This window comes from Symphalangus syndactylus, chromosome 6 (assembly GCF_028878055.3).
Source record: "Symphalangus syndactylus isolate Jambi chromosome 6, NHGRI_mSymSyn1-v2.1_pri, whole genome shotgun sequence".
Lineage (NCBI taxonomy): Eukaryota > Metazoa > Chordata > Mammalia > Primates > Hylobatidae > Symphalangus > Symphalangus syndactylus.
The window spans coordinates 97,293,317-97,319,626 of NC_072428.2; the positions used below are offsets into that span (position 1 = coordinate 97,293,317).

At 38.5% G+C, this 26,310-nt stretch overlaps 2 protein-coding genes across 5 annotated transcripts in view; both read left to right on the plus strand.

Annotated features, from left to right (window-relative positions):
* The window catches only part of PRKAR2B (protein kinase cAMP-dependent type II regulatory subunit beta), a 120,324-nt gene extending 107,480 nt beyond the window's left edge, over positions 1 to 12,844 (plus strand). Inside the window, exons 7-11 of the mRNA XM_055283637.2 lie at positions 2,262 to 2,363; positions 4,586 to 4,660; positions 8,395 to 8,460; positions 8,597 to 8,735; positions 10,794 to 12,844. Of these exons, the coding sequence (XP_055139612.1) occupies positions 2,262 to 2,363; positions 4,586 to 4,660; positions 8,395 to 8,460; positions 8,597 to 8,735; positions 10,794 to 10,927 (516 nt within the window). The 3' untranslated portion in view covers positions 10,928 to 12,844. The remainder of the gene's footprint in view (positions 1 to 2,261; positions 2,364 to 4,585; positions 4,661 to 8,394; positions 8,461 to 8,596; positions 8,736 to 10,793) is intronic.
* Positions 12,845 to 20,496: 7,652 nt separating this feature from the next.
* Positions 20,497 to 26,310, plus strand: part of HBP1 (HMG-box transcription factor 1) — a 33,948-nt gene continuing 28,134 nt past the window's right edge. Inside the window, exon 1 of one of the 4 annotated variants that reach the window (XM_055283619.2) lies at positions 20,497 to 20,559. In XM_055283619.2, coding sequence (XP_055139594.1) covers positions 20,545 to 20,559 — 15 coding nt within the window. In that variant the 5' untranslated portion in view covers positions 20,497 to 20,544. Of the gene's footprint in view, positions 20,560 to 20,586; positions 20,718 to 21,503; positions 21,662 to 22,657; positions 22,747 to 26,310 lie in introns of those variants that run through there. The other 3 variants (XM_055283620.2, XM_055283625.2, XM_063642102.1) reach the window with 3 other exon arrangements.

Here is a 26,310-nt window from a genome sequence, read left to right on the forward strand (position 1 = left end):
AATGGAAAATTCTTTCTGAGAGATATAACTGATTATGATTAGTTTCTAAATCGTTAAGCTATTTTGAGTCTTCTCTTGTTTTGCAATAAACGCTGTCCATACAATGGTGTTATACCTGATTTCCAAACCTGATTATATATCAGAATCACTTTGGGGGCATTTATGAAATACAGATTATTGAGCCCTACATGCAGAGATCTTGAGTCATTACGGTCTGGTGTCTCAGAAATCTTTTTCAATACTATAGCTTATTCTGATGCAGAGCCAGGCTTGGAAATAATTTCAATATTTGTGCTAATTATCTTGTAAAATTTTCTTTTAAAAAAAGTATTAGGAGTAAAACAAGTCCAAATTATAGCCAATACCAAATTGGGAAACAAGATGTTTAATTTCCTAGTGTCTTAGTCCTTTTGGGCTGCTATGACAGACTGTTACAGAATGGGTGGCTTAAGCAACAAACATTTATTTCCCATGGTCTGGACACTGGGAAGTCCAAGATCAAGGCACCAGAAGATTCGGTGTCTGGTGAGGGCTTGTTTTCTTGTTTAACAGACAGCGTCTTCTCCTTGTGTTCTCATGTGGTGGAAGGGGCAAGGGAGCTCATTGGGATCTCCTTTATAAGGACATTAATCCCATTCGTGAGGGCTTCACCCTCACGACCTAACCATCTTCCAAAGGCTCCACCACCTCATACTATCCTGGGTGATTAGGATTTCAACAGAGGGATTTTAGAGTGATAGAAACATTCAGTTGCAGTCCATCACACCTACAGACTTTCATCTATACTGGCATTTTTCTCCATTGCACTAGTTCATTTAAATTCAGCCTTCTTACGTTGGCATAAGAAAGAATGAATAAGACCTAGTATTTGGTACCACAATAGGGTGACCATAGTCAATAATAAAATTGTATATTTTAAAATAAATGTAATTGGATTTTTTGTAACTCAAAGGATAGATGCTTGAGGGGGCAGATACCCCATTCTCTATGATGTGCGTATTTCATGTTGCATGCCTGTATGAAAACATCTCATGTACCCCATAAATATACACCTACTGTGTACCCACAAAAATTAAAAATAAAAGTAAAAAAAATATTAAAATGTTGGCATAGTAATTTATTAAATAATATATCCCAATTTTTACTTTATTAAAATGGTATAATTGTTTATTAATGAATGCCAAGCTAACATAATTATTGAGGCTTTTATTAAAGAATTAAAATACTTTATGAGAAATTATTTAAAATAAAATTTTGGCCGGGCGCGGTGGCTCACGCTTGTAATCCCAGCACTTTGGGAGGCCGAAGCGGGCGGATCACGAGGTCAGGAGATTGAGACCACGATGAAACCCTGTCTCTACTAAAAACACAAAAAATTAGCTGGGCGTGGTGGCAGGTGCCTGTAGTCCCAGCTACTCAGGAGGCTGAGGCAGGAGAATGGCGTGAACCTGGGAGGCGGAGCTTGCAGTGAGCGGAGATTGCACCACTGCATTCCAGCCTGGGTGACAGAGCGAGACTCCGTCTCAAAAAAAAAAAAAAAAAAAAAATTTTTAGGAAAATAATTTTTTGAGCTGTATCCTTAAAATTTTTACTAGTTCTTCAACTGAGTTCTGTATCTTTGAGGGCATGATAATATAAACAGGAACATTTTAGACTGTGAACATGGTAAACACTGGAATTAGATCTTACTCAAAAACATAGTTGTAGTTTCTCTGTGCCTTCACATTAAAAAAAAATTTTTTTATGAGTACATATTATGTGTAATAAGCTATTTTGATAACAGCATACAGTGTATAATGATCACATCAGGGTAAATGGAGTAGCCATCACTTTAAGCGTTTATAATTTCTTTGGGCATACCTCCACATTTTTAACAAGAAAATTTTGACATAATGTGGATATGAAAAAGAACGTAGAGTACATAACACAGTAAAAGAACACAGTGCTAGTATACATTTTTAAAAATGCTGTGACAGCGCCTCCTTGCGGGCAAAGCCCAACATGTTGATCAGATTTCTGTTATGTATAAAAGTCAACAGATGCTTCCTTTAAAAAAAAAAATGGAAACAGTATTTTATGTGGTTCTGTATTACATTTTGTGCTTGACGAAATAAAAATATCAAATGAGTTGCATTAAAAGTATAATGATGTTAATCTTTTATTTCAGAATCTTCAATCGTTATTTCTTGTAGGGAATAAAATAAAACTATTTGTATAGCTTTACCCCCATAAAATTTACCCTTTAACTGTTCTGCCTGTAGGACAGGGTAACCTTCAGGAGAATAATTGTGAAAAACAATGCCAAAAAGAGAAAAATGTATGAAAGCTTTATTGAGTCACTGCCATTCCTTAAATCTTTGGAGGTAAGTATATGTTTGTGCTTTTATTTTGCTTTAAAAGTTTCTGTTTTGCTAGCAATATTTAGTTCTATAGAAAAATTTCTTTGAATAAAAAAATCTATCCATGTTTTTATTTGAAAAGATTAAATGGTAGTGCTAATTTTTATAACTCATTGTTTCTTCTGCTATCTATAATTTCATTTGTTTTGTTATTTGAAAGTAATACATTCCTACCTAGCATCTATAGCAAATTTATATGTGGTCTTTATCTAATAGCAGACTTAATACAATCAGATAGATGTAGACAAGAGTCACTAGTTGTAACTTTACAGTGAGGCGTTCTCTAGATACAGAATGTCCTCTGTGGCCTCTGCCTCTCAGTCATCTTTGCTGTTTATTCCTCTTTTCTTCTCCTCTTAAAACTGGCATTCCAGGCCTCTGTCCTTGGCCTCTTCTCTTTTCAGGATACACTTATTCACTTGGTGAACATGTCGAATTGCATGGCCTTAAATACAGATGTCCCTTGACTTACTATGGGGTTACCTTACGAATAAACCCATTGTGAGTTGAAAATATCATAAATAGAAAATGTATTTAATACACCTGAACTACGGAACGTTCTAGCTCAGCCTAGCCTACCTGAAACATGCTTAGGACACTCACATCAGCCTACAGTTGGGAACAGTTACCTGGCAGCACAGTGAGAGCATGGGTTGTTGGTTGTTCACCTCATTGTGGTGAGGCTGGCTGGGCGTTGTGGTTCTCTGCCTGGCATTGTACTGCATATCGCTAGCCTGGGAGAAGATCGAAACTCAAAATTAGAAGTATAGTTTCTATCGCTTTCAAACAACTGTAAGGTTGAAAAATCATTAATCGAGCCATTGTAAGTCAGGGACCATCTGTACTGTCCATATATTGATGCTTCTTAAAATTGATATCACTGGGCAAGGCCCCTCCCTTGAAGGTCAGACTTACTTATCCAACTGCAAATGTAAGATCTCCTCTCAGATGTCTAATAGACATCTCAAACCTAATATGTCCCAAATCTACTCCTTTTCCCTTTCCCCGCAGATGGCAACATATCCTTCCAGTGTCTCAGGCCAGAAATCTTCGAATTAGCACTGACTCATCTGAACCACCATCACCTCTTGCCTGGCTAATTGCAGAATAACCTTTTAAAATCCCTGGTTGTGGCACTGCTGTGTTTAAGCTCCTCCTCACATGGCCTCTAAGGCTCTGTACAGTCTTTCCCATTCCCCCACCCATTTTCCCCAACCTCATTTCCTACTGCTCCACACTCATCATCTCTCTGTTGACACATCAGTTCCTTGCCACTCCTCAAACACACCTGTCCCACACCCACTTCGGGGTCTTCGTACCTGCTGTCTGTCTGGAATGTCTTCCTGCACAGCTGCAGGGCTCCTTCATTTCTCAGCCCAGATGTCTTTTCAATGAGACCAGCTCTTAGGTTTTTATCTTTGAAGGTAGAGACTTATGAGAGAGAGAGTAGGTTGTTGTTACTCTCAAAACTCAACTTCATTTTCCATACTTTATCATTAAATGCTTTTCTATTTCACACTCTCATGTTTGAAGTATTTTGAGAGTAATTAAAGACAGGTATATATATATATACCCATAACATAAAATGGCAAGTGTCAAAACAGCAGTGCTTCTCCTTTTGAATGTCTCTGTTGGATTATCAGCTTACACCTGGTAGAAATTTTGTCCACATCACACAGTGCGTGGTAGACAGCTGATCTTTTCCAGCAGCATATTTCTTTAAAAAAAAGTAGATCAGGGATTGGAAGTCTGGTGCCTTCAGAGCTAGGCAGGTAACACAGAGAAGAAAATCAAGCCAGGAAGGGACTTTGGCAGATGGGAGAACGTGTATTTCACTAAAGAAACAGCTGCTATCCCACCATAGTTTTATTGTTGCCATGTGGAAATATGGGCTACGTGATGCTGATTTTTCAAGAGAAGCTGGAGATTCAATTTTTTTTTCCTTTTAATTACATTTGTTTTAAAGGAAGGGATCCAGTTTCAGCTTTCTACGTATGGCTAGGAGATTCAATTTTTATGAAAAATTATTTTAAAATGCTGGCTGGTAATTCATACAACAAACACATATACAACCTACACACTGCTCGATTTATTTGGCCTGTAGGCTACCAGTTTTTTATTTCTGAAATAGATAAGCTTAGCTAGTTAATTTGTTTCTATTTAATATCATCTTTCTTTCTTTGTAGTTTTCTGAACGCCTGAAAGTAGTAGATGTGATAGGCACCAAAGTATACAACGATGGGGAACAAATCATTGCTCAGGTATGATATTTTAAAATGTAATTCAGTTAAGGGTTATATTCCAAAAGGTTTGTGTAGTGGTAGATCTTGATAAACTTTTCATGTTTCTAAAATTAGTATGCAGTGATAGGTTAAATAAATATTACTTCTACCAAATGACCTGTTAAAAATGGTTTCATTTATAGTCATTACTCTATTGAATATTTTTGTTTATATAATTAACTCCTAATGAATATGTATTAAACCACCAAATGGTTTTCTGCATCATTGTAGTCATTTATAAGAGGAAAAAACAGGCAAATGTTCCATGACATTAATGAGGACCCAGAAAGTACACTGGAAAATTCTATAGAGTTTTGCATGATCAGTTCATGATGAAAATTCCTGAGGCTGCTCCTTGATAAAATTCACCAAGAAAGGAACACACTGCAACATATACTGTTTTGGCTTCCAAGACTACATGTGGGTCAACATGTTATTTAATGCCTAATACTTTTCTAAGATCCCGGCTGGAACCAATAATATTAGATACCTGGGTTGGAGTAGGGCTACCAAAAGTAGAATTTGTGAAGACTGTTGAAGTTCACAGGTAAAGCATGCAGATGATAGTACCTTGTTTCCTAGTTATATTTTTGAAGCACTAAGCAAATGATTAAGATGGATTTTTAATAGATTCTGTAATTTTTGTATCACAGCCTTATACTGTTTTGTGCTGTTTATCTGAAATGCAGTCTCTTCCTTTATATGGGAAACAAGATTCAAGGTCTTTGAGACTGAGAAAAAGAGAATTGTTTTAGAAGACAAACACATAAGTAAATCTTTCAGTCAACACGCCTCTCCCACCGCTGAGTGTGTGTGTGTGTGTTTGTGTGTATGTGTGTGTTAGAGCAGTCAGGGATTGGGAAGAAATGGAGTCAAGCAAGGTTAAAGTTCTACTATATAAACTGGCAAATAACAAAGCAAAGAGCATGTTTTAAATGATTTTTTAAAGGTTTTATTTTGAAATAATTATAGATTCACAGGAAGTTGCAAAAATAGTTTTGAGAGGTCCCGTGTATTCTTCACCCAGTTTCTCCTAATGCGTCTTGCATCACTATTAATAACAATATCAAAACTAGGAAAATGACATTGGCATAATTCACAGACCATATTGTTTTCACCAGTTTTACATACACTTAGAGCATGCTTTAAAAATAGTTAAAAATTACTCGGCAGTTAATAGACCTATTATGATTCAGAACACTTGAAAACTTAATATGAAGCTTTTATGAAAACCTGATACAAGAATAAGGGAAAGGAGATATGCTGTACTTAGGGTTTATTAAGGATATTCTTACATATTTGTTGTCTTTAAAGCATTTATAAATATACATATATACGCACTATATTCTAAAAATCTAAATTCAGCATTTATTTTTGTGATAGAATCAGATGCTAAACAACTTGAATTTGTATTAAGGAGTTTTGAAATATCTTAAGTTTTTCCAGAATCACTTTGAGAGGCTTAGAAAAGTCAATGTCTGTATTATTATCTTCCATATTGTATTGTTTAATTCAGACTGCATCATCAGAGATCAAGGCAGAGTTCATTAAGAAACAAAAGCAAGAAAGAACAGGTATATGGGTAGAAATAGCAACACTTCTCTTTTAGAAGTCCTTCCAAAGCCTTGAAATAGAATGTCAGTAGGCTAGCATGTCAGAGTTTGGTCCTCAGTTGACTGTAGTGAAAATGTCAAGGCCCACATCTGCTGCTTCCGGCTCCATTTGGGTGCTTTCTGCTCTTTGCAAGTTAATGGGTTATCTTGGGTCACCGCACCAATGCCTGTGATGTTAGGATGACGCAGGGTGCATGTCTCGGCACTTCCTCAGGAACACAGGATCCACAGACATGTTTCTGCCAACTAAGGGGACGCTGCTGGCATACACAGCAGTGTTGCCATTTCCAACTATGTATGCTGTTATCTAGGCTGAAATTTGGGTGAAATTCTTACCCCAGTGTTGTCACATTTTCTTGATTTTTAGCAGAAATATGGTGGTAGAGAATATATTATTTCAAGGCCAGGCACAGTGGCTCACGCCTGTAATCCCAGCACCTTGGGAGGCTGAGGCAGGTAGATCACATCGAGGTCAGGAGTTTGAGACCAGCCTGGCCAACATGGTGAAACCCCATCTCTAATAAAAATACAAAAAAATAACTAAATGCGGGTTCTAGATCCCTGAGGAATTGCCACACTGTCCTCCAAAATGGTTGAACCAATCTACATTCCCACCAACAGTGCAAAAGTGTTCCTATTTTTCCACAGCCTCACCAGCATCTATTGTTGCTTGTCTTTTTAATAATTGCCATTCTGATTGGCGTGAGATGGTATCTCATTATGGTTTTGATTTGCATTTCTCTAATGATTAGTAATGATCTTTTTTTCGGCTGCATAAATATCTTCTTTTCAGAAGTGTCCGTTCATATCCTTTGCCCACTTTTTGATGGCAGAAATACCATTTGACCCAGAAATCCCATTACTGGGTATATACCCAAAGGAATATAAATCATTCTGCTATAAAGACACATGCACACATATGTTTATTGCAGCAGTATTTACAATAACAAAGACATTGAACCAACCCAAATGCCCATCAGTGATAGACTGGATAAAGAAAATGTGGTACATATATACCATGGAGTACTGTGCAGCAATAAAAAAGAATGAGATCATGTCCTTTGCAGGACATAGATGAAGCTGGAAGCCATCATTCTCAGCAGACTAACACAGGAGTAGAAAACTAAACACCGAATGTTCTCACTCATAAGTGGGAGTTGAACAGTGAGAACACATGGACACAGGGAGGGGAACATCACACACCGGGGCCTGTCACGGGGTGGGGAGTGAAGGTAGGGAGAGTATTAGGACAGATACCTAATGCATGTGGGGCTTCAAACCAAATGACAGGTCGATAGGTATAGCAAACCGCCATGGCACATGTATACCTGTGTAACAAACCTGCATGTTCTCCACATGTATCCCTGATTTAAAGTAAAATTTTTAAAAAAGGGAAAAAAAAATTAGCTGAGTGTGGTAGCACATGCCTGTAATCTCAGCTACTTGGGAGGGTGAGGTGGGAGAGTCGCCTGAATCCAGGAGGTGGAGGCTGCAGTGAGCCGAGATTGCACCATTGCACTCAAGCCTGGGTGACAGAGTGGGACTCCATCTTGGGGGGGGGGGGGGGGAAGAAAGTATTATTTCAAATAATTTTACAAATGAAATCATTACTACATAATTGTCCATCAAAACCTCTTGATTTAGGGCCAGGCGCGGTGGCTCACACCTGTAATCCCAGCACTTTGGGAGGCCAAGGCGGGCAGATCACAAGGTCAGGAGATAGAGACCGTCCTGGCTAACACGTTGAAACCCTGTCTCTACTAAAAATACAAATAAATTAGCCAGGCGTGGTGGCAGATGCCTGTAGTCCCAGCCACTCAGGAAGGTGAGGCAGGAGAAGGGCGTGAACCTGGGAGGTGGAGCTTGCAGTGAGCCGATATCGCGCCACTGCACTCCAGTCTGGGCAACAGAGTGAGACTGCATCTCAAAAAAAAAACCTTTTGATTTAGAAACCGAGATAGCTTGTTCCCATAGGATTTCACTTTTCAGGTGAGTATCTGTACTTTGGGGTTGGATCAATTTTAGGGATATGAAAGGTAACAAGATTGTTGTCAATTAATTTTCATTTTCACTGTCTATTTTTGTTATTTATTCTGATAGGGAGATTCGGCTGATTCTTTTTTCATTGTAGAATCTGGAGAAGTGAAAATTACTATGAAAAGAAAGGTAAGCATTCTAAGTCCTCAGAACCCACATACTGTTAGCAAGGAACACAACAGATCTACTTTTTGATGTTTAGACTGAGGTTGATTTTATTTTTCATAAGCTGAGGAAAAGCTCATCTTTTTAATTGCCTTGTCAGGGTAAATCAGAAGTGGAAGAGAATGGTGCAGTAGAAATCGCTCGATGCTCGCGGGGACAGTACTTTGGAGAGCTTGCCCTGGTAACTAACAAACCTCGAGCAGCTTCTGCGCACGCCATTGGGACTGTCAAATGTCTAGGTAGGGATTGCAACAGTGGGCGTGCTTCTGCTGGTTGAACTTATGTCTGCATTTTATGTATTCATGTTGAGTGAATCATTTTATTGGATTCACAGGTTTTGTGGTCCCCACAAAAGGTAATAAGATTAGGACCCATTGCCTTATAAAATCGATTTGTGGAAGCCATTTTTTCTTTGAAATTTTTACATCCAGATGCATTTTGCTCTTTTGTGTATATATGAAATAACATCCCATATTAGACATTAAAATAAGAGTTCCAAGTACCACGTTTTATATGGAATCTCTCAAATAAGCAACATCTGCTATGTTCCTCAAAAGAGAAGGCTAAGGTACTATTTTTATAAAGTCCGTTATTAAGATCTGTGGGGAATGCTGAGATGTTGTGAGAATCCTTACTCTTACAGTACCGGGACACAAAGGTTCAGGTTTGTCAAAGCACAGTCAAATGTTCTTTGCTGTTTAGTCATTATTACTATTTTACCAGAGTAGCTTGGCAGAAATGTCGTTGTCAGGTGCAGACATCTGTGTATATCTGAGATTGTATATCTGAGAAATCACTTACTTTGATAAGAAAATACAGTTCAGAAGGTGGCAATATGGAGGGTATTTTAAGAAAATTGATCCCACAGTTATTACCCTCTCTGTGCTTTTCATCTGTAATTCAATAGAATAAACTTAGTTTTAATGTTTTTAAGATTTGCAAGGATCCTTAGAATTAACTTCTTAGAGAAGTCATTCTTTAAAAGGTTTTAAATAAGTATATTAATCAAGTGTTAAATTTGGATGGAAGAGAAGACGATTAGAAACTGACAGGTAATTTCCTTAAGTAGGGCTATTAGAAAGAGTAAAGGTGAGTGAGTGAAAGTCTATTAGAGTAAAGGTGAGGTGAGTGAAAGTCTGTTAATTTTTTTTCAATAACAGATTATTATATCCACATCAAAGAAAACCTGAGAAATACAGAAAATGTAGGAAAAAACATACCACCGCCACTCAGTGATTTCTGCTATTATAATTCCTTCTTGTCCTTTTTATTTGTGTGGGCTTCCAGTTGTTAAACAGATTTCCAAACAACTTTTAAAGTTCATTATAGCTTAGGAATGTTCTTATTTTATTACACCAAATTTTAAAATTCTTTTAGGTGAATATATACATGATAAATTAATCATTCCTTAGTGGTAAATACTTTGAAGGTTTTGGCTCCAACTTTTTGGTGGGGAGCAATTTTTTGTGCATAGAAGACTTTTTTGTATTATAGGAGTTTTCCTTAGAAATGGTATTCAGGAGTGGGTTTTTAAAAAATTAACTTTTGACACATATTGCCAATTACTTTTATTTGTACTAATTTACATGCTACTAGCAGTGCCATAATGCCCATTCACCCTGTTCTTGTAAACATTGCCTTGTCTTTGGTAATTTAAAAGGCAAAGAAGATATATTTTAATTTGTACTTTTATGTATAGAGTATGATCATATTTTCTATCTATATATTATAAATCCAGTTTTAAAATCCAGGAGACAGGCAAGCAAAGTGATTTCTAGCATGTACTTACAGAAGTAAACAAAAGCATTACGTCAGCTGCCATTTTTGGATTGCATAGACAATAGTATGGCAGCAAAACTTACAAAAGGTTAACACTTGGCCTTCACAACATGGCATTTTAAACCCTGAGAAGGGAACACAGGATAGAAAACACTCTTATGCCACCTTTGAGGAGTTCACATTGCTAAGGTGGAGACGGCACAATTATTTTTTAAAATTCTAAGGTCTTTCCATGATAGTCCCTCATTCTTTTCTCAGCTTGGACCAGGAACCTCCCACCAACTTGGCATTGCTCATCATATTGCCGAGGGACTGCAGAGCGTGGCCCAAGAGTGTGGCCCTGGCTGCTTCCTTTTTCAAGTGGAACATTTTTATCATTATGCTTTTTCTTGTATTTTATAGTATTTACCTAAAATACCATTGCATTATTGATATATATGGAATTGATACAGTAAATGACTTAGAAATTCTGCAGGTTTGCAAAGAATGTTAATAAAAAAAATCTTCTCTTTTCTTAGCAATGGATGTGCAAGCATTTGAAAGGCTTCTGGGACCTTGCATGGAAATTATGAAAAGGAACATCGCTACCTATGAAGAACAATTAGTTGCCCTGTTTGGAACAAACATGGATATTGTTGAACCCACTGCATGAAGCAAAAGTATGGAGCAAGACCTGTAGTGACAAAATTACACAGTAGTGGTTAGTCCACTGAGAATGTGTTTGTGTAGATGCCAAGCATTTTCTGTGATTTCAGGTTTTTTCCTTTTTTTACATTTACAACGTATCAATAAACAGTAGTGATTTAATAGTCAATAGGCTTTAACATCACTTTCTAAAGAGTAGTTCAGAAAAAAATCAACATACTGATAAAATGACTTTGTACTCCACAAAATTATGACCGAAAGGTTTATTAAAAATGATTGTAATATATAGAAAGTATCTGTGTTTAAGAAGATAATTAAAGGATGTTATCATAGGCTATATGTGTTTTACTAATTCAGACTGATATCATATTAGTGACTATCCCCATGTAAGAGGGCACTTGGCAATGAAACATGCTACACAGCATGGCATCACTTTTTTTTTTATAACTCATTATACACAGTAAAATTTTAATCATTTTTGTTTTAAAGTTTTCTAGCTTGATAAGTTATGTGCTGGCCTTGGCCTATTGGTGAAATGGTATAAAATATCATATGCAATTTTAAAACTTTTTGTATTTTTGCAATAAAGTACATTTTGACTTCGTTGGCATAATGTCAGTAACCTACAAATTCCAGTGGTTTTATGGATAGGCAATGTAGTTGTTACAATAATAAGGAAAACAGTCTTTTAGATGAGAGATCATTAACACATTTTCCCCTCATCAAGCATATATCTGCTTTTTTTTATTTTGCAATTCTCTGTATTCTATATCTTTAAAAATTTGATCTTGACATTTAATGTCACAAAGTTTTGTTTTTCTAAAAAATGATTTAAACTTAAGATCCGACATTTTTTGTATTCTTCAGGATCTTACACCTAAAAAATCTTTCCTATCCCAAAAATAATTTGGGATCCTTATCAGCATGCCCACAGTTTATTTCTTTGTTCTTCACTAGGCCTGCGTAATACAGTCCTATGTAGACATCTGTTCCCTTGGGTTTCTGTTCTTCTTTAGGATGGTTGCCAACCCACAATCTCATTGATAGCAGCCAATATGGGTTTTTTTTTTTTTAATTCTTAAAAACATCCTCTAGAGGAATAGAAACAAATTTTTATGAGCATAACCCTATATAAAGACAAAATGCATTTCTGCCCTTACCGTATATACCATTAGGCCTTGCCATTGCTTTAATGTAGACTCATAGTTGAAGTTAGTGCAGAATGAACTCAGATGTACTAGATTTTCATTGTTCATTGATATGCTCAGTATGCTGCCACATAAGATGAATTTAATTATATTCAACCAAAGCAATATACTCTTACATGATTTCTAGGCCCCATGACCCAGTGTCTAGAGACATTAATTCTAACCAGTTGTTTGCTTTTAAATGAGTGATTTCATTTTGGGAAACAGGTTTCAGATGAATATACATACATGGGTAGAATGACTCTGTGCTAGTGTAGTCTTATTAGAGAATGTTTATGGTCCCACTTGTATATGAAAATGTGGTTAGAATGTTAATTGGATAATGTATATATAAGAAGTTAAAGTATGTAAAGTATAACTTCAGCCACATTTTTAGAACAGTTTAACATTTTTGCAAAACCTTCTTGTAGGAAAAGAGAGCTCTCTACATGAAGATGACTTGTTTTATATTTCAGATTTTATTTTAAAAGCCGTGTCTGTTAAACAAGAAAAAACACAAAAGAACTCCAGATTCCTGGTTCATCATTCTGTATTCTTACTCACTTTTTCAAGTTATCTATTTTGTTGCATAAACTAATTGTTAACTATTCATGGAACAGCAAACGCCTGTTTAATGAAGAACTTTGACCAAGGCTATAAATGCCACTTACATTATTTTCAGTATTGTTGGTTATATTTAAATTTTCCTTATAATAAAGCACACTTTTATAATAAAATACATGAATTATTGTTTTTCATACTTTTTTGTTTGTTTCTTTAAAGTTTTCTGACGTGCATAATGCATAATTCATTGAAAAGCATGATAGCAATGTGGCATGTGGAAGCTAACCCCCAGGGCATAACATAGTAAGAAAGTATGGTTCTGTATGGCAATAGGTTTTTAAAATTATTAGCTATCGTCATGTGTGGGAGAAATAATCGTGGTTTGTTGCAGATTTATTTGGCCATTTAAAATAACCAAATAAATCTGGCTAACTAGGAATTTATGTGTAAAATTATCTGATTAAAACAGCTCAAGTTTGACTTGTGGATGTCATTATTTAATTATTAATCAACACTCTTTACTACGTGAGAATTATCTGTTGACCATTCATTCAAGGACAGAGCCTCTCATGTATCATGCGTGGCTAAGGAAAGCGGTGAGGACTTTTTCCCCAGGAGTGACGGTGCTTTCCCTTGTTTTAAATAAAGGTGTATGTGTGTGTGTATGTGTGTGTGTTGTTTTCTGCATATCCATATTAGGGTTTAGTGCAGGTATTTTAACATACACATTACCTGTGACACAACTTAGGTGAATGTATATGTGTTACCATTAGGATTAGTATTATAAACTCTGGCTAAATGCCATTTAAAATGCTTTAAAAGGCTGGGCACCATGGCTCATGCCTGTAATCCCAGGACTTTGGGAGGCTGAGGCAGGAGGATCACAAGGTCAAGAGATCGAGACCATCCTGGCCAATATAGTGAAACCCCGTCTGTACTAAAAATACAAAAATTAGCTGGGCGTGGTGGCACGCGCCTGTAATCCCAGCTACTCAGGAGGCTGACGCAGGAGAATCGCTTGAACCTGGGAGGCGGAAGTTGGAGTGAGCCGAGATTGTGCCACTGCACTCCAGCCTGGCGACAGAGCGAGACTCCGTCTATAAAACAAACAAGCTTAAGAATTCTCCAAGTGAAACGGCATGAAGCAAGGGACTTCGGATTTTATTGAAACGTAAGATTTAAAAACATGCTGTGTTCTTTCCCTTTCCAAAGCATCTTTAAAGATACTGATAGAATTTTTCCTTTCTCAAAAAATGTTATAAAGGATGAGATGACCTTTGGCACTCTTAAGGAAAATTAATACTGTGTAGGCCTAGAGAAGTGAGTCATACATCTGGATTAAGGCAGTGCTTTGTTAAATTGCTGAAGACGGGATTCTAAAAAAAAAAAAAAAAATTACTACCTAAGAGAAATAGTTTTTAAGGAATGCTGGCTTTTAAAATTTAGTGTTTGGTATAGCCTGACACCCAGTATCAGAAAGAATTTTGACAAAAAAGGAAGAATTGGAATGAGTTCAGACAACCTTACCTGTTCTAGAATACTTCTAAAGGCAGCAAAACTGGTTGAATAGACTATAGAGTTGTTCATCTTCACAGGTATAAAAACCCTTTAAAAGTGTAATGAATTATGGAAATATAAGCAGTAAAGTATACCAGTTATTTGCAGAAGACTTGTGTCAATGAGACCTTAAATCAGTTCAATTTGTATACCTAAGGATAATCAGTGACTTCACAATTCATTTACTTTGTGAGTCAATGGCAGAACTTGTGGAAAATTGAGATCTATTGATTCCTCATCCAATTCATGGCCTCATATATTTTCCCAAATACTGTTAATGAGCCTGGCATATAAATTGGTATATAGTTTCCAATGCAGAGAATAAGATTATTTTGAGAGGAAAACTTTTGATTTGACCAACAGATCTGGGTCTTTCTCTACCTTTTTATGTTCCAAATTTATAAATCTAAAATTGCCTAGAAAATCCTGAAGTATGTATCACATATATAGGAAAATGTGGTGATATATGATAGGGAGGTAATGTCCACCACAAAAATGAACGCTATCTACCAAAGAGGTGGTTTTCCCAGATTTTGATGTAACCATAGCCCGAGTCTCATCATTTTTCCAAATATAAAAACTTCTACTACAAAATGTGTATACATTAAATCATGTTTTGTCAGCACCAATTATAACTGATTCATTATAGCATATAAATTCATTTTTTACTGTCACCGGAAAACAGAAAATGACCTTTTTTTCAGGCACAAGGGAAAGTTTTTTGTGGCTCTTGACTGTAACAACCCAGACATGAAACCCTAAATATTTTCTATTTAACTTGAAAAAAAAGGTTACAAAGTAGACCCTCGAATGAGTTTATGAACAGGAAATATGACCAGTTAAAATCTTAGATAAAGTTGCTATTGATGACTGGTTTTCCATCTTGGTCCTAATTGGAAACCTTCCTAGATCTTGCTGAGGAACAAGAGAATAAACTCTGCATCCTGTAACTTCACCACCTCTCTTAGGCCAAGGGCTGATATTTAATACAAGTGTACTTCCTTTACATAATGACTATATTCTTGAAGTATATACAAATGACATTTTTTAAAAGCCAAGCAATATTTTAAGAAAAGTGCACACTATAAAGACATCTTTGGTAAATCTATTTTCTCATAATTGCACTCTAAAGCTGAACTTAATATCCTCAACATTTTTATTACTTATATTCTGTATAACTTAAAGTAATTGTGGTTTTTGCCACTTTTTTAAATGGTAAAAATCACAATTACTTTTGCAGCAACCCAATAATTTGCCTTTGAGTGACTGACACTGTGAGGGAAACAAAAATGAATAATAGTGCTTATCATATAAACATAGCTGGAAGATGAGACATGTTCTCAAATAATAACAATGACTACATAGAGGAAGTGACAGTTAAAGTGCAAGTTATTTAACAAAGTCAAATATTCAGACCAGCATCCTATATATAGTGCTACACTATGCTGTATATGAGAAAATTCATGCTGCTTGTCTCCCGTAACTTTTCATTTATTTGTTCCACAGGTAGGTATTTTTTTGATAGCTTATTATGGACCAGACAAAAAAAAGCACATGAGATGGTGACTGATAAGGAGAGAATGTAAATGTGGAGGGGGGACAAATGTAAGCAATAATATTCAGTTTAGCACAGTGTGATAAAAGTGACGTGGGTACTATTCCTACATTTATTTTTTTTTTGAGATGGAGTCTGGCTCTGTCACCCAGGCTGGAGTGCAATGGCGTGATCTCGGCTCACTGAAACCTCTGCCTCCTGGGTTCAAGCGTTTCTCCTGCCTCAGCCTCCCGAGTAGCTGAGACTACAGGTGTGCGCCACCACACCCAGCTAATTTTTGTATTTTTAGTAGAGATGGGGTTTCACCATTTCGGCCAGGATGGTTTCGATCTCTTGACCTTGTGATCCGCCCTCCTCAGCCTCCCAAAGTGCTGGGATTACAGGCGTGAGCCACCGTGCCCCGCCCTATTCCTACAATTTTAATTGCCTTTATCCGACTTAATTGTACTTAAAATGAGGTACTTTTTGCTAGCAACTAAACATAGAGAAGGTCCTAGGATACCAAATAGATAGGAGTAGAAAATACTATGTGAGAGTTTGTGTTAAATAGTTCAGGTAACAGTAATGATCTCTAGAAAACTTGCAGGACATGAGAATAGTCATTTGAGCTTGATTTTATACATCGAGAGTGAGATGAAATAGAATTGTTGCCTTCTGTAAATACATTTTCATTTATACCAAATTAGACTTGACAAAAACTTTTTGAGAAAAATTTGGATCAAAAAATGAGTAGTCCTCTCTATGTCCTGAGGATACCCAAGTTTATTTCTCTAGACTTGACTTCCTAAATGCCAGATGAATATATTCAGCTGCCCAAGGACCTCTGGACTCAAATTTCTTACCTGCACAGCATGCTCATCACCTGAGGTTGAACCTATCCTTTCCCTTCCTCCCAGTCCCCAAATCTGCTATCCTCTCCAGCATTCCCTCAGTCAATAACATCAGCATAACCACCCTTCCCCAACATACTGCAATTACCCAAGCCGGAGACACAGTCATTTTGATTCTTCCCTTTTACGTTGATTTTTCTTCCTAATGTTGTCATAGTGTTAAGACATTAGCTTATCATCCACTGAAGAAAGGTCTTGCTTTCTGGTCATCGGAGCAAAATCTAAACTTGAGTTGCATCAAGAACTACAGGAACAGGAGACAGATGACTCAGTTCTAAAATGGCCATCATTAGCTCCTGTGGATTTCATTACAACTTGCCTGAATTACCTGAGTACTTTGAACTAATTAGAAAATTAACTCATCTGAAAGGATAGTAAGGTATATGGAAGGATATTTGTTAGAGTTTAAATATGCAAGACGCTTTCTGAAAACTTTGAGAAGTACTTAGACCATACATGTATTCAATTTCTCCATTTAGTACTTGTTCATGTGATTTCATTTGTTTACCTTTTGACAATTCAAAGTGATTATTTTCAATATCAGGCAATGCATGTACTTGAACTTCTCTTTAGTTCAGCAAAGCAGTCATTGGTGTGTCAAATATGGTGGAATCAGGGAAACACATTATTTCACTCCTAAATAGGATTTATCAGTTTTTTTTCTTCTGTTCGTTTTTTACTATCTCTAACAAATTAGGACTTGATATTTAAGATAACAGAGGTAACTTTACAAACCGCTGGAAAGACATTTTGATTTGACAATTTCTTGACATTTTTTGCATACATTTTATGTGTGTATATGTGTGTATAGATATGGTGACTGTACCAATCAAGAAGAGGTGTTATTTAAAGTAACTGATTTTTTAACGTCAATTTTATCATGGAAACATCTGAAGGATAGTTAAAAACTGTAGTTATATCTGTTTTAGTCTGAGAGCATAATTTGCACGTGTAAAAATTTCCAAGGAGATCTTACTAGTTTCGTACTTTGATCTTTGTCCTGGCTTATAAGTTGGCTAGTTTTATTGGTCACTCAATTAATGATGATGTCTCTGTTAAATACACATAAGGTACTAATGTGGTCATTTAGCCCCCCAGGGAAGTCAGAAGATTGGACTAATTGTCCACTTAAAGGTGTAGCGAATTCTAATAACAGTATTTAATCAGTTGTGACTAAACTATATAAATTTAACTCATATTAAAGACTTGGACAAAAATGAGAAAAAGTGTGCAAAAAATGTTTTCTATCTTTTTATTCTCAATAATTGGCACAGTGGTCAAAAAATGGAACTAAACGTTTCTGAATGAATGGAAAAGGCTTTACAGAGCTATTAAAGGATAAATTATTATTTGTAATGTATTGTACAATATCTGGATCTAAAGTTGAATTTTTTTTCCCATTTCTGGTGTCCCCCGATAAAAGAATATCACCACTAAGGCATTTGGTAAAAATTTTAAAATAGTTTAACTTTTAAAAACAAGGTTTAGCTGAAAGCAGATCTCACAGTTTGTGTACTGGAGAGGGGTAAAGCAGCATCTCAATCTCTTGCCAGCTCTTTTTTTTTTGAGACGGAGTCTCCCTCTGTCGCCCAGGCTGGAGTGCAGTGGCGCAGTCTCGGCTCACTGCAAGCTCCGCCTCCCGGGTTCACGCCATTCTCCTGCCTCAGCCTCCTGAGTAGCTGGGACTGCAGGCGCCCGCCACCGCGCCCAGCTAATTTTTTGTATTTTTAGTAGAGATGGGGTTTCACCGTGGTCTCGATCTCCTGACCTCGTGATCCACCCGCCTCGGCCTCCCAAAGTGCTGGGATTACAGGCGTGAGCCAGCACGCCCGACCTTTTTTTTTTTAAGAGAAAAGTTTTTTAGTTTCCTAGAAGGTGTTAGACATAAATATCCCAAAACAATTTTAAATAATTAGGTGAACTTCACAGATTTTTCTTGTCAAGAAATTACATGTTGGAGTAGAGTTTATACTTTATATTCTAGTACACGATGACCCTCCATTGTTAAAAAAAAAAAAAAAAAGGAAGAAAAGCATACACAAAGTAGCAGAGACATTCATTTCTTTGAGTCACTAATAATTTCTGAAAGATGATAAATTCAAATCCTGTCCTTTTTCCTCAGGGAAAAAATTAAGCATTCTGTTGGCTCTCCTCTGAATTATTTTAATAAAAAATAGAATGCTTTATTACTATTTGTGAACCTAGAAAGTATTTGATCACACGGGAGGACTACTTTATTTTCACTTCAAGGATTCAAATGGGGAATCCTCAAGAATTTTAAATCCGATTTCAACATATGGGGGCTTATTTTGGATTTCTTGATTTGTTACGCGGCTTTGAGGTATATTTAAAAATCCAAGAAATGCAGGAGGTTTTAAAGAAATAACTAGCTGTGTGATTTCTGGCTCTGTCCAAAGGTTTGCTTTTACAGATTTCTTACTAATTTAGGTTTTCCTCATCTGAATTCTAAGCACATATTTAGTGATCTAAAGTTATAAAATCTAAAGCACAATTTAAATGATTAAACACTAAAGGTTCAAAGGGGGGAAAAAGCTTAATCATGCCTTTGTAATGTGAATGGTAAAGACACCAATTATTGACTAGATGCTGCCGACTGTGAATGGACAGCCATGTTTAAAGAGAAGTTAACTATAAAGCAGGGAAGCGTCTCTGGTGAGTCAGAGAATTCGTAACTTCAGGAACTCCTAGTGGAAATGAAGTGGAAAGACAGTTTCTTTCATCAATGAGAAAACGTCTAGAAGGAGAAGAGGGTTAATAAAACTCACCAGAGAAACTTACTGATAATGATTCACAAATTAAATCAGTTTACGTCATACATTACGCCCCTTTGTATTACGTTAACCAACCAGCATACTAATCAGTATGGAAAATGCCGCTTTAACTTGCCTCAATTTCGTAATCGCCCGCCCCCGCCCCCGCTTTGTAAATTCTCTAGACCCCGAGCTTCTCGCTTGCTCACAGTCCATTCCCCATCCTCACTCTTCCTGGCACTTGGCTGGCGTCTCAACAAACTTAGGTGAACTGAACAGAGCTGACAAGGCAATCTGAAGTTGCTGTCCTGGGAGTGGTGAGGCAAGGCACAAGAGAAAGAACTTCTAGTTCTTCCCACTGCCAGTGCAGCCCCCAACATCACTTTCGGCCCCTTCGTGCCTGGGGCCGTGATTTGTGGGTGACCAAGTCCCTCGCTAGCCTGCAGTACTTCCGCTGGTGCAGTCATCTCCTTCCCCTCGCACTAAAACAATACCCTGGCCTCCTGCCAAACTCTTGAGCAGCGAGCAACTCTGGCTGTTTATGGCCCGGATTGGGTGCTGCAAGAGGCTTAGGCCGCTCTAAGTGTTAGCAGAGGCCCAGAGGAAGAGAAGAGGCCCCAGCTTTAAAACACTCCCTTCCTCCGCCCCCTCCCTTTTGTCCCAGACACCAAAACAAACGAGCTGATACACGTGTCCCTATGACTCTTGTTTACTATCAAGACTGGGCTGTGCGAGCGCCTCTGGGATATGTAGTCCAGCTCTTCCCCGGCCAGCAGTTTCACACAGCCAAGGACCAAGGCTTGAGACTACGAACCCACAATCCATTTCGGGGACAAGGTTTGGCTCGGGTCCCCGGCCTCTCGGCAATAGTCCAATCCGAAGCACTTACTCTTGTGATTGACACGCCGTCTTCTCCAGTAAGCACAACACAAAAGTCAATACATGCCCGCCCCCGAGACGGGCCACAGTACCACCCAATGGGAAAGGGGAAGAACCGAATGGCAGTTCTGCAGTCCAATAAGAGGGCGAAAGAGCTGGGCGGGGGCTCAACCCCCAGGGGGTTGAGGGGAGGGGAAAGACGAAGCTTGAAAGACTTGGTAATGGCGACGGGTTTGGTAAGTAGGAAAGTTTCGGTTGAGGAGTAAGAGCTGCCGCGAGAGCAGTAACACGCGCGGGGGAGGCCGACGTCGGTCGGAGAGGGGGTACGAGAGCTGCTGGTGGTGTTGTCGTGGCCGGAGCGGCCCGCGCCTGGGCTGCCGGCACTTCGCGGCAGGTTTGTTGTCTTTCAGTTTGGGAAGAGGTGGGGGTGGGGTAGGGAGGGGCAGGAGCGCGGGGGATTGGGCACCCGGGAGGGCTCGGGTCCTCGTTCCTTCTCCTCGGAGGGTTGCCCTTGGCTTGGGGGCAGCTAACCGTTCGACTGGTGCCCGCGGCGAGCCCACCGGACCAGCGTCTCCCGCGAGCTCACCTGGGCTTCGGGGCGGCGGCGCTAGGGGGTCTCGGGCAGGGGCCGGGCGGAGGCAGGGGGAGGGCGACGCTCGGGGCCAGGTCGCGCGGTGGGTGGCCGGGTCGGGTGTGGAGATGGGGCGGGCCAGGGCGGGGGAAGGGGCCGACGCGGCGCTGGGGCTACCCAGGAAAGTTTGATTCTAACTCCCCTCTTGTGGGCGGAGGGTCGGAGCTTGGCCGGGGTGGGGGCCTGGCCGGAGGTGGGGGACCCCAGTGAGGCGCCGCCTCCTTCTGGACTGAGGGGGGCTCTGGCCGAGCTGAGGAGCTCGCGGAGCCGCTGGGCCCCGGGGCTCATTGTTACGCAGTTCGAATGAATGGGCTCCCAGGCGCCTGCGCGCTGGGTCTGAGCCGAGGGGAAAAACAAGCCCGGAGTCCGGGCTGCGGTCACATGATGGGGGGAAGGGAGGGGAACGCGATGAATGGCGAAAGAGGGTGGGGGATGGACTTGGCGTGAACCGGGAGGCACTGCTCTGTGTGACCCAAAGAGGAGGCTTGGCAGGCGATTCCAGTCTCCGCCTTTCAACCTATGCTGCCACCGCAGGCCGATTGAAACAAAACAAAACAAGCCAGGCGAAGTGGACAGCCAGGTTTTTGTAGCTTTAAATGCTGCGTGCTGTCTAGGGTATTTCACTCTACGCCGTGCACTCTGCACTCGAGTTCATTCTTAGGGAGTTTTCAGCTACAGTCGTTTTTAGAAGGAGCACTGACAGCGAGGTAATACTTAAGTTTTCTGTTTTGTTTTTGGCTCACGGTGCCACTGATGGCAGGACGAGAGGAGGCTTAGAAAAGGAGTTATACATACTGGGAAGCGATGGAGTCTTACAGCTCGGATGGAGGCTTTAGATTTATTAATACTTCCCTCTGAATAGCCGTAACCACTCCTAATAGTGGTTTTGAAATTAAAGGTACTTTTTGAGAATTAGAATAATTTTAACATTTGGAAATACTGTTCTGGTCATTTAACAGTGATCTAAATCTGCAATGTGTGTCGTACTTTTTTTTTTTTTTTTTTGCTATTTTCCTTTATCTTGCAAATGAGTGTGGTAGAGTCGGTCATCTGTTCAGTTGCCTTGGTTGAACTCAGTTCTTGCAAGGTAGACAGTAGTTGACAAAATTTCAAGGAAATTTGAATTATATTGAGAATTAAATCCACTCCCTAAAGTTTTTGGGTTATCTTATACTTTTGAGGAGCCATTTAACCACTTTAAAGCAAAATATTGTTTGTGCTTCCTCGACTGGTATAGAATGAAGTTTTGATTTCACTTTCTAGTTTCGTCTTAGTTTTGTAAACCTACTTATCTTTTCTGTCTTGAAAACCCTTCCTCTTTCTTAACTTCTCAAACTCCTAACTACATACCCTAGTTAAAAGGGTACCTTCTCCCAGGATTGCCCACCTACATGTCTCCGCTATCCTGTGTGCTTCACAGGGCATACCTCTCAGACTTCAAACATGATACTGTTACTGTAAGAGTTGTTTTCTTCACTATATACATATATATGTATATATAAAATATATAATATATACATATATTTTTTTTTTGAGAGGGAGTCTCGCTCTGTCGCCAGGCTGGAGTGCAGGGGTGCGATCTCGGCTCACTGCAACCTCCACCTTCTGGGTTCAAGCGATTCTCTTGCCTCAGCCTCCCGAGTAGCTGGGACTACAGGTGCACGTCACCATTCTCAACTAATTTTTTTGTATTTTTAGTAGAAACGGGGTTTCACCATGTTGGGCAGGATGGTCTCAATCTCCTGACCTCGTGATCTGCCTGCCTTGGCCTCTGAAAGTGCTGGCATTACAGGTATGAGCCACCACGCCCGGCCCACTGTATTTAAACTTTTTTGGATTCTTTCCTCACTAATCGAAGTGTCCAGTGAAGAAGGCATATGGCATGATGGCATGGACTTATTAAACTGCTGTGCGCTGAAGGTTCTTCAGGGTGAATTGCAAGCTGGTGTTTTGTATATGTGTTTGAAATAAAAATACTGGTACTCCCCTCTCCACCCCACGCATACATTATCCGTTAGAAGTTACTATTGTCCCGGCGCTGTGTCTCACGCCTGTCCCAGCGCTTTGAGAGGCTGAGGCGAGTGGATCACCTGAGCTCAGGAGTTAGACTAGCTTCGCCAACGTGATGAAATTGTCTATATTAAAAATACAACAGTTAGCTGGGCATGGTGGCGCGCACCTGTAGTCCCAGCTACTTGGGAGGCTGAGGCAAGAGAATCGCTTGAACCCGGGAGGCAGAGATTGCAGTGAGACAAGATCAGGCCACTGTACTCCAGCCTGGGCATCAGAACAAGACTTCCTCTCAAAAAAAAAAAAAAAAGTCAATGCCAGGAATTTTATGTCTGTTAAGTATGAAAGTGAGTATTTACTTAGAATGGAAAAATAAATCACAACGAATTAAAAAAAAATTAAAGCTGCCAGATACCTGCTTATCACAAAATTCAGGGAAAAATGGTATACTCTAATATTCTTATTAACTGCCTGATATCAGTAACATTCACATTTTTCGTATACTGATCAGCATTTATTTTGGTGCTTCATAATTTCTACTATCATTTTCTATAGAGAAACTAGAAGCATAATTTTCTCCATAATGTGGTTCATTCATTTTTAAAAGTTATTGAACATAGCTTTAAAAAAAAGCTTTTTCCACAGGTTTTTATAGATAATGTAAAAATGTTTAGGAGTTTATCTTATACTTTTGAGGAACCATTTAACCACTTTAAAGCAAAAGATTGTGCTTACTCGACTGATAAATTATAGAATGAAGTTTTGATTTCACTTGCTAGTTTCATCTTGGTTTCGTAAACTCAATGAACCACATTATGGAGAAAATTATGTTTCTAGTTTCTCTATAGAAAATGATAATATAAATTATGAAGCACCAAAGTTTAGGAAAACAAGTTTCACAAGAATTTTTAGATGATGTCAAGTTTTAATATATGACTTATATGACTCATCTTAAATACTTATTTGAATTGACAGTACTCCTAAAACAGTTTGTGGATGGCTGTTTTTGCTATTAATGGGTTTTCTATTGTCTTAATCAATATAGCATTTCATGTTGAATGAGCATGAAATTACTAAGAACTTGTATAGATGAGGATTGGGCAGTGTCTGTGGGATGTAATATCTTTTATACCTACAACAATTCTGATAGGTAGATAGGTGCTAGTCCCATTTTTTTTTTTTTACTTATTTTTAAAAATTTTTTAGAGATTGGGTCTTGCTGTGTTGCCCTGGTTGGTCTTGAACTCCTGGCTCAAGAGATCTTCTTGTCTTGGCCTCCCAAAGTGCTGGCATTGCAGGCCTGAGCGACTGGGCCTGGCCACTAGTCTTATTTAAAAATAAAAAAACAGGTCCAAATAAGAAAACACGCCTAGAGATTTAATTGTTCAGGGCCATGAAAGTGGTAAGTGCCCAAAACGAATCCACTAAGGGTTTTTGTTGTTGTTTTGTCTTTTTTTGTAGCCCAGTGGCAAACTAGAGTTGTAGACAAATATCTGTGAAATCTTTTGAAGTTTTGTTGAAAATACTCTAAAAGAACAGCATTAAGGCCTCTGAGATGCGTTTGGTATAGAAAGTTGCATTTAATATACTTTGTTATGGAGGCTTGTTTTAGCGTATAATTGTGTAATCCATTTAAAATACCTCAGTTTCAGAGATAGAAATTAATTGCAAATTACCTTTTCTTCACCTTCTTTTTGAAAACAATTTGAGCATGTAGTCTGGACTGGGTATGGAAATCCTTCAGGATAAGGGGAGAGCATAAAATCCTCCTGTGGTTTCCAAAATGATGATGGAAAGGTAAGGATTCAGGGAATAATAGGCACTTGAAAGCAGGAAGTAACCCATGCTGGCTTATACCTTTTGTCTTTTTTCCCTCTCAGCTCTCACCTTCAAAAAGAAAATGATCCCATTTAGTCATCATAGTTCTGTTTTCCTCATCCATAATAATACTTTGTTCACAGAGTTGTTCTGAGTTTAAAATAAAGTTAGATGAAGTACATGGAAGTGCTGTGTAGGTAAGCATTTTGTAAAACCTAGTTTCCTTCTTCATTCATTGAGACTTAGCTTTTTCTAGTTCTTTCTCTCGTGTCTTAAGATTTTGTGGATATTTGCTTCTGGAAGTTTGCATACCAAAAGCAATGGGGCCTTCTAAGAAAGTAAAATTTGTAACACTGAACATGACATTTCAGAGTACAACTTCTGGAAAATAGTTACTGAGAATCACTGATCTAGTGAAGAGATGACATGTGCAGAGTTCACTAAAATACAAGGCAAGCTGTCTTGAATCTGATACCAAAGCAGTATACAAAAGCATGAATGAACAATAGGGTTAGCTCTACCAGGAGATATTTGAAAGAGGAGCTTGTTTATCAAAATGAGTATGTAATTGGTATAATGTATGTAGGGGGGGAGTAAGAAATGTAAGGGCTTCTCTGGTATTCCTTTACTGTATTGGAAACCTTGCTTTCTTTCTCCAAAATAGTTGAGAATAGACAGAAGAGACAGAAAACTTCCATTTGTATATAGTTTTGAATTTTGTTTTCATGTATTGAACTCTCAGAATAGCCCTGTGAGGTAAGTAGAGGGACCGTGAGTCTGAGATTGACCTGTCCCGGGTTACACAGCTAGTAAGAGTGAAACTGAAGTCTGCTGTCTTGAAGTATAGCTTCTCTTACTGTATGGTAGTTTTACAGTAGCAGAACTTCAGTTTTCTCAGGACCAAACTTCTGATAGCCTTGAGCAATGAGAGGTGTGAACACATAGAACTTATATTCAGTAAATATTTATTTGGTTCTTTTGGTTATTTATAGGTAGCTCTGTTTTGAAATTAATGTTTTTTTCCAACTTCATTTAAGGAGTTTTGGGATGGTGGTTGATAATTTAGACAAAGTGCTGAAGAAATAATAGAAGTTGCAAAGAGACGTTAGTGTACTATACTTGGTGAATGTTGGAAACTGCAGGACCTGCTGTAGGGAAGAAAAAAGTTCTAGCTGGGAAGAATGAGGAAACCAAAGAGCTCTGCAGAGGGAGGGGGAAGACAAGACAGACTGCAGCTGTGCTTCTGTGGACCCCAAGAACAGCACTGTTCATACACAGAGGATAGCTCTGAAGAGAGATACATGTGTAGTGCAACTTCCAAATTTCATAATAAAGGTAAAAGTGGGAAATGTTTTAAGTTCAGATAGGGTTGACTGTGCAGCTCACATCTGTATGTGAAGCATAGTACAGATATTCATAAGGATTTTTAGTTATCAAAATAGGTTAAATTATATTCTGTATACTTAAGATGCCAGAAATATTTCTATGGAAAGAGTTAAAATCTCCTATCTAAACTGTTAATATTAGC